Source organism: Rana temporaria, chromosome 1 (assembly GCF_905171775.1).
Source record: "Rana temporaria chromosome 1, aRanTem1.1, whole genome shotgun sequence".
Classification (NCBI taxonomy): Eukaryota; Metazoa; Chordata; class Amphibia; order Anura; family Ranidae; genus Rana; species Rana temporaria.
The window spans coordinates 623,496,244-623,511,969 of NC_053489.1; the positions used below are offsets into that span (position 1 = coordinate 623,496,244).

A 15,726-nucleotide genomic window follows, 5' to 3' on the forward strand; every position below is an offset into this window, starting at 1 on the left:
ATAGAGCGACAATTTTGAAAAAAATGCAATATTTTTTACTTTTTGCTATAATAAATATCCCCCAAAAACATATCTAAAAATTTTTTTTCCCTCAGTTTAGGCCGATACGTATTCGTTTACCTATTTTTGGTAACAAAAATCACAATAAGTGTTTATCGATTGGTTTGCGCAAAATTTATAGCGTTTACAAAATAGGGGATGGTTTTATTGCATTTTTATAAATTTTTTTTTTTTTTTTTTTTTTTTTTCGTGACTGCGACATTTGGCGGACACTTCGGACAATTTTGACACATTTTTGGGACCATTGTCATTTTCACAGCAAAAAATGCATTTAAATTGCATTGTTTATTGTGAAAATGACAGTTGCAGTTTGGGAGTTAACCACAGGGGGCGCTGTAGGAGTTAGTGTTAACTTTGTGTGTGTGTTTACAACTGTAGGGGGGTGTGGCTGTAGGACTGACGTCATCGATTGTGTCTCCCTATAAAAGGGATCACTCGATCGATGCGCCGCCACAGTGAAGCACGGGGAAGCCGTGTTTACATACGGCTCTCCCCGTTCTTCAGCTCCGGGGAGCGATCGCGTCGGAGCGGCTATAAACGAATAGCCGCGCCGTCGTCCCGGATCGCTCCCCGAGGGGATACGACTGCCGCATGTAGCGGGGGGTCCCGATCGGACCCACGTCTAGGCAGGCACGTACAGGTACGTTGATGTGCCTGTCCGTGCCATTCTGCCGACGTATATCTACATGAGGCGGTCGGGAAGTGGTTAAACATTACAAAACTTGTTAAATTCCATTAAAAACAATTGATTACCATAACACAAACTTATGGCCATACATGGCTCGACGTTCTGCTAATTCCTTCTAAATTGTCTGAAATTCCAGCTGTGGGTGGCACTGAAAGCACCACCCAGCCCAACAAAACTTGATTTTTAAAAAGCCAGGTGAAAAATAGCTGGGCAAACAGCAACTGCATCCCTTCAACACTTTTTGTTCAGGTATTCAGTCAGCTGGCAATAGAGATTCCTTTAGATTCTATTTAGGGTGGTATTGATTTTCGTTTCTCTCGTTCAGCCTGTAGGCTGAAAGAAATCTAGCTCTGTGGGACTAACTTTGGCATTGAAATATAAGAAGAGATAAACAAGCGTTGTCTAGAACACATTGAACCCCAAAACCTCCTACTGTAGGTGTTCCAGCCAGCATTAGCTGTTTATCAAAACCAGCCCTATATAGCCCTTATAATATAAGCTTTCAGATATCAAAATCTTATCACAGCAAGGCTATAGTAGCAGGATTATCAGTGGAATGCAAGAATAGATATATTATCTCTTGTTAAAATAAAAAAGATAGATAGATGGATACCTTATCAGAGTTTTGTGGAGCTTTTCAGCAAATGAGATAGTTTAACTTTCTCCACAATGAACTGCCATAGTCACCACTTATATTATGGTACATATTTAATGGAAAGTAATAACGTTTATGCAGTTTATATTTATCCCTGGGGGTTTGTATACTATTCCTTTTTTTTTTTTTTTTTTTTTTAAAGCATATGTTATTTAACATGAACTCTTCATAATGGATGTGCTGGTAGACCGATATATCGACAGCCATAATGCGAAAAGTGTTTAACTATCTTTCTTGCCAAAAAAATTGTAAATCTGTTGAATCGATTTTCTAATCCACATATCCCAGGATCTGATCAGGTTTGTCAACAACTGCCCTGACCTGTGACTGGACAGTAAAGGAGCAGCAAGAGACTGATGAGGTCAACCATATGCTCTCTTCCACTATTAACCTGCCTACGTGTGCAATGTGGTAAAGCTTGAATAGCTTACAGTGCCATCCTTTACTGTCCCAGTCTAAATCCTGCTGTTCAGGGAGCTTCTGGGGACTATACATAACGTCACACTGAAGTACATATAAAAAATAAAAAGTTTATTATTTTTTTTATTTAGGCAGGTCTGAAATGATTTTAGTATGTACACCTGGGACCCGCATTTATACATTTCTTAGTGGCTCACAGTGCTTCCAGCTTGTTATGCTAACTAAAATGTATGATTCTGTAATGTGACCTGAGCCACCCGATCCTATTTCTTTACAGCAATACCTCATTGTCCATTTAGGATTCAAGTAACATTAGCAGATGGTAGCCGGGTGCTGAAAGTTTAATATCTAGGCATTTAAAACTATGTACATATAGTACGTTGCACTGTGAGCTGGCAGATCTATTCCCAGTTCTTTTGCACTCCATGTATTCTTAGGGGCCTTTCACACGGACGGATAGAATGGTGCTTTTAGCTGCGGATTTTACCGCAGCTAGAAGCACACAATGCTTTCCTATGACATCATTCACACACTACGGTTACCTGCGGTTTTGTTCCCCGCGGTTTTGTGCGAATAGAAAAAATAGAACTGGATGCGTCCAGCTGCGAAATCCCGCAGCTATCGGCACATAACCGCAGGTAGCCGCAGTGCACTGTGTCAGCTGCGTTTGGTATGAATCTTGAGGGGGAACCCAAATTTCAAATAAAAAACCGGCATGGATTCCCCCGACAGGAGCATACCAGGCCCTTGGATCTGCTATGGTTTTTAAGGAGACACCCCGTGCGCCGAAAAAACAGCGTGGGGTTCCCCCCCCCCAAAATCCATACCAGACCCGTATCCGAGCAGCAGCCCGGCCGGTCAGGAAAGCGGTGGGGATGGGCGAGCGCCCCCCCCTCCTTAACCGTGCCAGGCCGCATGCCCTCAACATGAGAGGGGTCGGTGCTTTGGGGCAGGGGGGCGCCCTGTGGTCCCCCCACCCCAAAGCACCTGTCCTCATGTTGATGAGGACAGGGCCTCTTCCCGACAAACCTGGCCGTTGGTTGTCGGGGTCTGCAGGAGGGGAGCTTTATCGGTATCCGGGAGCCCCCTTTAATAAGGGGGCCCCCAGATGCTGGCCCCCCACCCTAGGTGAATGAGTATGGGGTACATCGTACCCCTACCCATTCACCCGGCGGGAAAAAAAATATGTAAAAAAAAATACAGGACACAGGGTTATTAAAGTAATTTATTAGTCAGCTCCGGGGGGGCCCCCTCTTTTCTTTAGCTCTTTTACGAGGGGGGGGCTGCTTCTTCGATGTCTTCTGGGGGGGGGGGGGGATGTGCAGGTCTACACCGCCATCTGGTTCTCTTCTGCCGGGGGGGGGGGGGGGGCGCTTTCTTCTTTCGCTCTTTTACAGCGGCCCCCTCCCGGTTTTCTCATTCGACGTCTTCGGCGGGGGGTGCCTGGGCTTCTGTTGCCTTCTTCTTCTCCGATGTTGACACGTCGCTTCCTCCCGCTGCAATGCCGTGTACAGCGGCTCCCACCCCGATTTATATAGGCCTCTTATGACGTCGCAGTCCCATCATGCTCCGGGCGCCTGGTATAGAGTTTTTTTTTTTTTTTTTATTCTCTCACTTTTAGGTATTCCTGCTCCAATGAATTTGTCTTTAAGGTTTTACAGCTTTTCTACACAAATCTTAAAAAGGACTGAAAGACCCATGTACTAGATAGAGATAGGAATTTACAGTATATAGGAAGATGGAAGGAATTGAGGTCAGAGTGTTGGCTGTCCATATCACTGTTGGCTTGTCATTCTACCCCCTGCAGTGCTGTGACTGATTACTTCCATTGTGTTTTGTTGCAGGAATTCTCCCGAGTTCCAGAAGTTGCTGGGGATTGCCATGGAGCTCTTCCTGTTGTGCAGTGATGATTCAGAGTCTGACGTCCGGATGGTGGCTGATGAGTGTCTCAATAAAGTGGTGAAAGTATGCCTCTCCATAGATTTCTTTGCAACTTCTCCTTTTCGTTTTTTCCCCTCCATCTGTGTTCAGAACATTCCCGGTCTGATATTCTATCCTATCTTAGCATCTGGGAGTTCTGTGCTTTTCTTTTAGAAAGCCTGGACAGCTTTTGCCGCTTCCATTACAGCAGCCATTCTCCACCAGGATTCCATGGAACCCAAAGGTTCCTCCAGAGGTTGCTAGGAGTGTTTTGAGCTGTGGCAGACAGATTTTCCATTTGATTCAATGAATAGCTCTAGGGTCAACACTATTTTGCAAAATTAGTTGCATGGCCCCAAGGATCCTTTTGGCCATCTGAATTGGTGACATTCTGACAGCTATTGTAAGGATGGCATTGCCCCTTACATTGGAGGCTCATGGGAACAACCCCCCCCCCCCCCCCACTGATCACCAATGATTTTATTTATTTTTTTGCAGGTGCCCCTTAAAACTTGATTTCATTGTCCAGTATTTTTTTTATTAAAGTATTTTTTTGTAGATTGGAGTATAAACTTATGCAAAGGCATAAGAAAGAACAATGCATCAATGAATTCCAGATGAATACCCATTGGAGTTTAGTATAGGGAGGTAACTGAAGCATAGTACCTAAGGGTGTGAACCAATCTCTAACTAGGAGCCAGAAGGCACTTAGAAGTCAGATCCGGCATACAAAGTGTTGTGGAAATTCAGATCTGCTATGCGTGGTCAGTTTCGCTTGCGCTAATGAGCTCTTTTGGATAATGCAATGAGTGCACTCGTGCTTACCAAGTAAAACGCACAACATTGTTCCTATGGAAGCTCCGCAGACAGTCCCGATTTTTATACTACCATTTCTGTGTATGGTGGACTATCTGCAGAGACATGTTATGGTCCCTTCTTGTGCTGATCAGGCACATAGAGAGACATGAGTATATATCCCTCCTCAAAAGCAGATCGGTATTAAACCAATTAATGTCTTTGCAGAGTGAACATATCACGACCAAACTAACAAGTCTACGCATAACGCAGGGGCCCTCACTGGTGGAAATATCTTAAAGATACATTTCTCTACATCCACAGGAAGCTTTTCACTACCAATGGTCCTTTACCGGTGCGCTCTTAAGAGCGTGCCGTAAGTAGAACTAACACTGGGAGACACTGTGACGATGCATATTGAATATAATCTCGTGAGTGTTTCGTTGATGGCAAAAGGCATCTGTGTAACGGCGGACTTCTGTAAATTGGACAAACTGCTGTTTCCACGCTCATGCTATGGTCTGTCTTGCCACTAGTAGAACGTATGTGCCGGTTTAAACTGAAACCTAGTAAAAAAAGGCCCAAGGACTTTAAATACAACAGGACATACCAAGGAGGGACTTGACAATTAAATAGGCTTGCTGGTCAGCAGGAGTAAAAAAAAATACATCATAGTTGTCAGTGGGAGGAATAGTACCCCATTGTTGGTGTCAGTGGGAGGAATTCTACCCCATTGTTGGTTTCAGTGGCAGGAATAGTGCCCCATTGTTTCAGTGGAAGGAATAGTACCCTTTGGTGTCAGTAGGAGGAAAGTGCCCCATTATTTCAGTGGGAGGAATAGTGCCCTAAGAGCCACAGATTGGAGATCAGTGTTCTAGATGTTTCCTATAACAAAGCAAATCTCCACATTTTTATTCAAGGTCTACTTGAAAATCTTCTTCCATTATGTATCGTCAGGGCCTATTCACACCAACCTAGTCTACTGTAGTGCTTTAAACATTTGACTGAGCAATAAGAAGAAAGTTAGTGGCACACCACGATGTAAGCACTAGTATATGTGAAATGCGTTCACTCTGGTTACTCTCTGTTGTCCTCGAATACCATATGGAATAAAGATTGGGCATCTACAGCGAAGTGTGCCGCCAACTTTATTCATATTACTACATTGCGGTGGCGAGCACTCAACATGGGGTTTGCACCATGTAAGTGATACCTTCACCTGGAGCGGTACAACATTGATGCCACGTCAAAAAATCACATATGCATACTTTTTTGGCAACGCACCGTAAATCGTGGTAGTGCTGGTGCTACCATTATGATTAAGAACTATTGATGGATTTGTTTATTGTCCTTTTATGTTTTCCCATCACAGGCTTTGATGGATTCAAACCTTCCAAGGCTACAACTTGAACTGTACAAAGAAATAAAAAAGGTGGGTTCATAGAGAATGTGTTAAGATGATACTAATGAGTTTTCTCCCCCCCCCCTTTTTTTTAAAGTACCGTATTTATCGGGGTATTGCGCGGTCCGGCGTATAGCGCGCACCCCTAATGTGGACCCGCATCCATCGGCGGCATCGTCGGGTCTGTCTGCGTCTTCGGTGGTGTCCTCCTCGTCGGGTCCTGCGGCCATCGTGGTGTCCTCCCCACTCGATTCCCGCGCTGAGTTTGAACCACTGCGCCGGCATATACCGAGCGCAGTACACTCGGGTATAGTCGGGCAGGCTCGGCTCCTCTTGCGTAAAGGATGTACAGGACGTGACCGCGAGAGGAGCCGAGCCTGCCCGACTATACTCGAGTGTACTGCGCTCGGTATATGCCGGCGCAGTGATTCAAACTTGGCGCGGGTGTCGGCGTATATCGCGCACCCAAGATTTTGCCCTGGCAGGGCAGAAAAGTGTGCGGTATACGTCTATAAATACAGTACTGTTTATAGATTTAGGGGTCAGACCACTCAGACGTAATTATGTACAAGAAAATATATTAAAGTGTATTTAAACCCAAACAATGTATGTAAACCATTAATTTTACTGGGCAGGGGCATTTTTGGAGTGCTTTTTACAAAGATACTGCTTGCAGGACTTTTTCTACCGCCCTGCAAGCACACCGCCTCATGTGCAAGCACCCATTCACATGAATGGGAGGCAGTTTTCGGGTGCATGAAAACTGCCTCAGTGTGAAATGGGTCTTAGTTTAACTGCTAAAGTCGGTGGAGATAAAAAAAACAAACAAGCACACTAGAACCACCAACTTGAGCATCCCATTTTAGGTAGAATTGCACTTTAAACTGCCATTTCTTGTAAATTAATGTGGAGTCAGACTAGATACAGCTACAGTGGGCCCTTCTGAGCAATGTTTGGTGTACACAGGAATCGGCCAACTGTTCGTATTTATGTATTAGGTGAGGCTGTCTGTAGTTTTTCTTTCCTTTTTAGCAAATTTACATTAATGATTTATTTTTTTCAGATGAATCCCTTAATGGTGTTTGATGTAAACACAGTGAATGGTTACATTTTTCAGATGCTCAGTGTAATGGTATGCCCCTTCCACTGTGCCAGGCACCAGGAAGTCTAGCAGTGCCCGCTTAGTCATTGTAAAGTTTTGATTTTGGACAAGTGTGTAGTCATAAGCAAAAACAGACGTCATTTGTGTGCCATGGCAGTCAAGGAAGATAACTGTTTACAAACCTGCTCTAGAGCAAAGAAGCCCTGGTCGATTAGTATTTTATTTTTAAATAGATGATATTTTGATGTTAATAAATATATTCATTATAGTTTAATCCTCTTTATTAGGAGGGTGCACATCCAGTTAGTCTTTCCATTTTAAAGTGGTAATCACAAGATTTCTATTTAAAATCTTTATTTCATTTTTTTTTTTAACAGTAGCGCTCCTATTAAAGTGAATGTAAACCATGTTTTTTTTTTTTCATTTTTCTCTGGATAAAGAAAGGAATACTTAAGACCCTTGTGACGGGGGGGGGGGGGGGGGGGGTCCTGTTTTGCAATGGATGATTTTGGAATTTTTTAATGTTACTTTTTTTTCTTTTGGTATTCTTTTTCTCTTTTAAGCATTTGCTTGAGTTTTAATAGTGAAGTCCTGAAATCGATTTCCTTTTAAAGAGAATGAAATTTATACTGAGAACAACTTCTGTATATACACATTACCGAGAATGATGTCCCATGCTAAGATAATGTTCATAAACTTCCTCCCTTTGCTAGCTACCCGCTAACCCTTTATGTTGCTGCTAGTTCTCAAACCTGCCTTTCACTTACAGATTTGATCCCCACAAATGATTAAAAGTGGTTCCCTATCATGTGACTAGTATGTTGGCAAAAATACCTAAATACTCTCTGCCTATCTCTCTTCTCTTTGCTCTCTGCCTATCTCTCTTCTCTTTGCTCTCTGCCTATCTCTCTTCTCTTTGCTCTCTGCCTATCTCTCTTCTCTTTGCTCTCTGCCTATCTCTCTTCTCTGCTCCCTGCCCCGCTCTCTACTCTGCTCCCTGCCCCGCTCTCTACTCTGCTCCCTGCCCCCGCTCTCTACTCTGCTCCCTGCCCCCGCTCTCTACTCTGCTCCCTGCCCCCGCTCTCTACTCTGCTCCCTGCCCCCGCTCTCTACTCTGCGCTCCCTGCCCCCGCTCTCTACTCTGCGCTCCCTGCCCCCGCTCTCTACTCTGCGCTCCCTGCCCCCGCTCTCTACTCTGCGCTCCCTGCCCCCGCTCTCTACTCTGCGCTCCCTGCCCCCGCTCTCTACTCTGCGCTCCCTGCCCCCGCTCTCTACTCTGCGCTCCCTGCCCCCGCTCTCTACTCTTTGCTCCCTGCCCCCGCTCTCTACTCTTTGCTCCCTGCCCCCGCTCTCTACTCTTTGCTCCCTGCCCCCGCTCTCTACTCTTTGCTCCCTGCCCGCTACTCCAATATAAGCCTCTTTTAACATGTCTTCAGTCACTTGCCATGATGTGTATATATCTACAGAAAGTCTCCTGTAGCACTAAATACTTTTAAGTGTGGCGCTTTCATGATGTCGGACATCGCAGTTGAGGCTCCCTATACCTCATATTTTGACAGCCCCAGTCAATAAGTGACAAAAAAACTGATTGTTACAGATGATTCATCTTTCTTATTAACATAAAATCTACATATAGCGCTTGGACCTTTCCCATTCATAGCCACTCTTGAGTTCTGTAAAAGTTAGAACATATATAGGCATTCTTATTTGGAGCTCGAATGATGGCTGTGTACTTAAACATTGCACAGGAAAGGCACTAGATGGGGGGTAGGGGAAATATAATATTGCTATCAATTTTTTTATGTGCTTTTTCTTTTACTAATTTTCATTAAATTGTGATTTATAGAATGGTGCCCCGCGGAGCCTCAGAGCTGCCCTCTGGAGGTTTGCTGAACTGGCACACCTTGTTCGACCTCAGAAGTGCAGGTGAGAAAATACAGCTAGGCAAAAGGACGCAAGCAGGAGGGTTGTAAGAATAGGAGGTGGTTTCCTCGTAAAGCTTGACTGCTGCACACTGGGGGAAAGCAATAAAGAACACATAAAACATTTCTTGTGGTAAGGTCCTGTACCAGATTTAGGTAGTTCTTACTTTGCAAATATATGAGGCTATGGCAAAAACTATTTTACCTCCAGGTTGTAACTACAGCCGCATGTTTGCCGCCGCTTTCACTTCCACTCCCCACCTGTCACTGGTTGTCAAGGCTACTGACGGCTTCACAGCCAATAGACTACTAGCCACCAGTAATGCTGAAAGATGGGGAAGCTGAGGGACTATTTTTTTTTTTTTTTTTTTTTTTTTCTATCAGGTCTGCTTTCTCCTTGTGTTTGACAGCAGCCAGTGGGCAGATTCTATAGTGAATAGGCTGTATATTGGTTATGGAACTTGCCCAATGCCTGGTGTCAATCACAAGGGTAGCACACCTGATGGGGAACTAGTGTATCTAATTGCCCATCAGGCTGTGCTCACCCAGCTTCAAAACTCCTGGATGGCAGTGCTGTCTGGGAGCTCAGCTGCACTGAGGATGGAGTGTTTGTAGGGCCTCCGTGCACCTCCCCACAACAATTGTTTGTGCTTGCCCCATTTTCTTGTACTTGTTGGACATTTGTCATGTGAAGGAACAACACGATTCTAAAGCGTGTCTACAATAGTTGGGGCTGCCTCATCTAAAGAACAGTTTAGATTCGATTTTATGCATGCAAGCCTTTTCTATCGTTTTCTAATGGCAGGATTGTTTGGGGTACGTCCACAATGGCAAATACCAGCCAAATTGTTTTAGCATGTGGCTAAGTAGCAGGGAAAAGTGGTGCCTTGTGTACTTTTTTTTTGTATTGGATGTGTTTACTCATTTTAGGCTCCCAATCTATGTTGCAGTGACCTCCACTCCAGTCAGTGTACAAAAGAAAGATGTAGTATGTCTGCATTTTTCCACACTGCATTATCACATCAGCATTGTGGTGTGACTAGGGCACATGGAAAATGATTGCATTCTCTGTGCCCTTGTGGATATTTTGCAAAAAAATGCAGGCCTCTACACAAAGGTGTCCGTTTATGAAGCGGTGATCCCAAGGATCACCACTGATCCCAGCCCGTAAACAGTTTATAAAACAGAGATTATCGGGGGGAGAAGTGTTTGAACTTTGTTCTCCCGTCGATTATCTCAACACACAGAGAATCCTCATAGACTGATATAGTAATGGCCAGTTTATGAAGCTGTGATCTGAGCGCTTCACTGGCAATTAGAGTCAGAATTCACACTCCCCGATTCACCATCTCAGAGCTGGTGAAGCGGGGAGTGAAGAGGGAATCCCGGGGGGTTTTGAGGAGGAAGGAGGAAGACTTTTTACTTTTTTCTACCTCGTTTAGACCCCCCAAAACAGTGTGTCCCCCTATGTGTGTGTGTGTGTGTGTGTGTGTGTGTGTGTGTGTGTGTGTGTATACATATTTATATTATGTAGGGGGACTCGTTATTTTAATTACATTAAGCACGCCGTCTGTCACTGTACTGAGCGGTGATAATTTATCACTGCTCAATAAACTGACATCTCGGTTTTTCAGTGAATTTCTGGTACTGTAATCTCGTAAAGTCTCATGAGATTCCAGTATCAGGGACCGTTCTCCACTGTTTGAAGCGTTGGTAGATCACTTCACTCCTCCAAGGGTGTAGCGATCTTCTCCGCTTCATAAACGGGCACACAGAGGAGATGAAATCTTCTCCGTTAATGCCGGAGAACGAAGCAGTGAATAGATTTCACTGCTTCATAAAAGGACACACGGGTGGCCAGAGGGGTGGTAAAAGCAGGAGGCTTTACCGTCGCATGGCCACCTAACTAAACTGTGCAACGGCCGCTGGAGGGGGTAGTAAATATTGGAGCTGCCTCAATACTTTGCTACAAAAATGCTACAGTATGTCACGTTTGGCAGGCAGTACTGCTGCCAGATGCGACCTAGATAAGTGAACGGGGCTGCACCGCCGCAACAAGCCAAACGTGGAGCAGTACTTCAGTAAAAAACTGGCATTCAGGAGGTGACCGTATCACCTCCTTAATGCTTGGCAGCCGCTTCTGTACCACCTTCTGTAGTTTATTGTCTGGATTTCAGTTTGTGAAGTTTGGAAAATCTGCCAATGTGGAAATCTGATGATCTAATATACCATACCAAGCGCGTCAGGGCCCTTCGGGGTAAGACTGCGCTATATCAAGATACCTCTCAACTGAACTCGTACACCCTGACTTAAGTTTTTTTTTTTTTTTTAATCCATGTACTCTCCTTGTTTCTTGTGTGGAAAAGGTTACTGTGCCTTTAGTAATCAACATGTTTTGGGGAGGTATAGTGGCATGTTTGAATTTTTTCCACAAAAACAACAATGATATTGGCGGTATATTTCTTTAGTTTAGATGTGAGCTGTGTGTCGAGAACGTATTTTCGTTTTCAATTCTTTCTTCTGCCTGACTCCATAAGTCTCCTTTCTTCTTGTGTTGCCAGGCCATACTTGGTGAACTTGCTTCCTTGTCTCACAAAAATATGTAAGCGCCAGGAAGAGTCGGTACAAGAAACGCTTGCTGCTGCTATTCCAAAAATCATGTCTGCTTTTGGAAACTTTGCAAATGACCACGAAATCAAGGTAATTTTTTTTTTTTTTCTAGACTTCCAACCTTTGCATTTAAAATGTGTTTTAGCAGTATGTTGAGATGAAATGGAGTGGCTGATCGACAGAGTATTCTCTCTCTCACAAGCTGTTTCATATGCTAAGGACAGTTTCACATTAATAAGGGTGGCTCACTTCACATTAATGTTGAAATTAATTGGTTAATTGGACGAGCAAGCACCCCCCTCCTGAACCGTACCAGGCCGCATGCCCTTAACATGGGGGGGGGGGGTTGCTTTGTGGCAGGGGGGCACCCTGACACCATGTTAATGGGGACAAGGTCCTCTTCCCGACAACCCTGCCCGTTGGTTGTCGGGGTCTGCGGGCGAGGGGCTTATTGGAATCTGGAGCTTCCTTTACAAGGGGGCCCCCAGATCCCGTCCCCCCACCCTATGTGAATGAGTATGGGGTACATCTTACCCCTACCCATTCACCTGGGAGGGAAAAAAGTGTCAAGAATAAAAACACATTACAGGTTTTTAAAGTAATTTATTAGGCACCTCCGGGGGTCTTCTTCTGACTTCTCCGCTCTCCGGTTCTTTCTCCCTTCTGCCGGGCACCTCCGCTATCTTCCTCCGGCTCTTTTACTAGCAGGGGCCCGGTCTTCTCCCTTCTTCCGACTTCAGGGGGCGAAGCCTTCCGACTTTGGGGGGGGGGGGAGGGTCTTCTTCCGACTTCTCCGCTCTCTTCTCCCGCTCTCCGTTTCTTTCTCCCTTCTGCCGGGCACCTCCGATGTCTTCTTCCAGCTCTTTTACTATCGGGGCCCGGTTTTCTACGTCGCCTTCTTCCCTCTTTTCTCCTCTTCGATGTTGACTCGACGCTTCTCCTCTTCGATGTTGACTCGACGCTTGCCGGGTGTGCAACGATTTATATAGGCCTCTTATGACGTTGCAGTCCCAGCATGCTCCGGATGGTGACGACATAATTACCCCGCCCCCTTATGTCGTCACCACCCGGAGCATGCTGGGACTGTGACGTCATAAGAGGCCTATATAAATCGTTGCACACCCGGCATTACAGCGGGAGGGAGCGTCAAGTCAACATCGAAGAAGAGGAAAGAAGGCAACGCAGAAGACCGGACCCCCGCTAGTAAAAGAGCTGGAAGAAGATAGCAGAGGTGCCCGGCAGAAGGGAGAAAAAGCGGAGCAGTCTGAAGACCCCCGAAGTCGGAAGAAGACCCCCAGGCCTGCCTAATAAATTACTTTAAAAACCTGTCTAGTGTGTTTCTATTCTTGACAGCCCCCCCCAGGTGAATGGGTACGATGTACCCCATACTCATTCACATAGGGTAGGGAGCCGGGATCTGCGGGCCCCCTCATTAAAGGGGGCTCCCAAAGTCCGGTAAGCCCCCCGCCCGCAGACGTGTAGTTTGGTACATTCTGAGGAAAGCACAATGCACTGGTGAGCTCACCATCATAAAAAGGCCTTGAAGTCCAGGGAAGACAACAGTGGTGGATGATCGCAGGATTCTCTATAGTAAAGAAAAACCCATTCACAAAATCCAGACAAGTGAAGGACACTCTCCAGGAGGTGGGCGTATCATTGTCAACGTCTACAATCAAGAGAAGACTTCACAAGAGCAAATACAGAGGGTTCCCTACAAGGTGCAAACCATTCGTAAGCCTGAAGAATAGAAAAGCCAGATTAGACTTTGCCAAAAAAACATAAAAAAAAAAACACCCAGACCAGTCCTGGAAAAGCATTCTTTGGATGGATGAAACTAAAATTACTCTGTACCAGAATGACGGGAAGAAAAAAGTGTGGGGAAAGCTTGGAACGGCTTATGATCCAAATTGCATAACGTCATCTGTAAAACATGGTGGAGGCAGTGTGATGGCATGGGCATGCATCACTTCCAGTGGCACTGGTAGTGACAGATACTGGTAGTGCTCCAGCACAGGTGTCAAACTGGCGGCCCTCCAGCAGAACTAAAAGTCCCACGAGGCATTGCAAGGCTGACAGTTGCAAGCATGACTCCCACAGGCAGAGGCATGATGGGACTTGTAGTTCCGTAAGAGCTGGAGGGCCACCAGTTTGACACCCCTGTTCTACAGCATACATGGACATTTTAGATAATTGTGTGCTTTCCAACCGTGGAAACAGTTTGGGCAAGCCCCTTAGCAAGACTCTGTCCTGGTGCACAAAGCCATCTCCATAAAGTTTAATGAGTGTGATGTGAAGGAACTTAAATAGCCCAAATAGAGCCCTGACCTCAACCCCACTGAAAAGCTGTGAGACTAATTGGATCGGTGATTGGGAGCTGTGTGTTTCTGTCTAACATCAGTACCTGATCCCACAAACAGACTAGCTTCATATTAATGGCTATGGGTTTAAAATGGATGTCTAGCACACTTGTATAGGTGTGATTTGTCAGGTGTCCACAAACCTTTGGACATATAGTGAAATATATAAGATCTCTTGGATTGTGTGTCCACCACAATCTAATGTCTGTAGGTGACATTTGAAAATAAATTGTGAAAGAACATTTTTGAGAGGTATACGCCACAGTGCTTATAGATCTTTTCATGGAGCATAATGTCAATTGTAGGAATATGTTGTTTTTAATGTGTTGTGTGATCCCTTGTGTTTTTATATATTGCAGGTTCTGCTAAAAGCTTTTGTAGCCAATCTAAAATCAAGTTCGCCTGCAATCCGACGCACAGCAGCTGGTTCTGCCGTCCAAATCTGCCAGCATTCCCGGAGAACGCAGTATTTCTACACGTGGCTTCTCAATGTCCTTCTGGGTAAACTTCCACAGACTTTCTTATTGTAGGACAACAGGGAGGAGCATGCAAAATATTCAAATAGGGCCTGTGTACACAGGCTTTTGTTTGTGTCAGAATTGCTTTTCCCTCCATACAAGTCAACGGGAATATCAAAGTAGCTTGGAGCAGCTTTGAAGGTAGTCACCTTCAGGTCTTAAGGACCAGGCTTGTTAAGTATTTACGTTCATGACTGTAATTTTCTAATATGAAGACAATTGTCTGTCCAGGGATCCAGCGCTGTCCTCAACCAAGCCTTCTTCAATTGACTTTGGGTTCAGGTGACGCATCTTAACGAAGGGAAACTGTCAGTTAAGCTTCACAGCCGTCTTTCCACTGTGCTTTTTGCATGGTTTCCGCTTACTTCTGGGACCTGTGATGTGTCCCAAAAGACTGCCGGGGAAGGGAAACGTCACAAATCCTTTCAAAACCACGTACCTGCTCCCCCCCCCCCCCCCCAAAAACTGGCAATTGTTAAAAGAGGGGTGTAGGTTGGGTGAAGTTGCACTTTAAAGGAACACTAAAGGCAACTTTTTTTTTTTTTTTTTTAAATAACAATATACTTACCTCCACTGTGCAGCTCGTTTTGCACAGAGTGTCCCCGAACCTTGTTTTTCTGGGGTCCCTCGGCGGCTTTCTCAGCTCCTCCTCGCAAAAGCTTTCTACCTTCATGCGAGCAAGCTCGCATGGTGGAAAGCTTTTGCGAGCGCGTTCCCGTGATACAGCCGGGGCCATAGCCGCCGACTGTATCACTCGGCCCCGCCCCCCAGCGCGCTGCGTCATCCACTGTGATTGACAGCAGCGCTAGCCAATGGCTGCACCGCTATCAATCCGCCCAGCCTAGCCAATCAACGGCCAGGCTGGGAACCCAAGAACATGGACGCGCCCGGGAATTTCGAACGGTCAGGTAAGTAAAACGGGGGCTGGGGGGGCGGTACCATCGGATGTTTTTTCACCTTTAATGCATAGGATGCATTAAGGTGAAAAAACATTTACCTTTACAACCCCTTTAAGTGAGATATGTGGCTTTTTGTGCTGGTGTGTGCTCGTTTAGCAGAATTCTTCTTCTTTCCATGCACTTCTTTTCTTCTAGTGCGGCAAGGGTTAATAGAACTAAAGGAACTTACACAGGCACTCATCAAGATTGCCTGACTATGCCCAACCTTCCCACCTAGCTGCACTCCAGCGTCTGTCAATAAAACACGATCTATTAATTGAGGACTGGCATGTGATTGGAAGGTCTGCCCCCTCCACTAACCTGACTATGCTGTCTGGT

The 15,726-nt window shown here is 45.4% G+C and overlaps 1 protein-coding gene across 2 annotated transcripts in view; it reads left to right on the plus strand.

The window, feature by feature from the left end:
* HTT (huntingtin) overlaps nt 1-15,726 on the plus strand; it is a 261,043-nt gene that overhangs the window by 25,129 nt on the left and 220,188 nt on the right. For both annotated transcript variants that reach the window (XM_040335343.1, XM_040335344.1), the window contains exons 3-7: nt 3,668-3,788; nt 5,911-5,970; nt 8,889-8,968; nt 11,526-11,664; nt 14,291-14,432. In XM_040335343.1, coding sequence (XP_040191277.1) covers nt 3,668-3,788; nt 5,911-5,970; nt 8,889-8,968; nt 11,526-11,664; nt 14,291-14,432 — 542 coding nt within the window. The remainder of the gene's footprint in view (nt 1-3,667; nt 3,789-5,910; nt 5,971-8,888; nt 8,969-11,525; nt 11,665-14,290; nt 14,433-15,726) is intronic.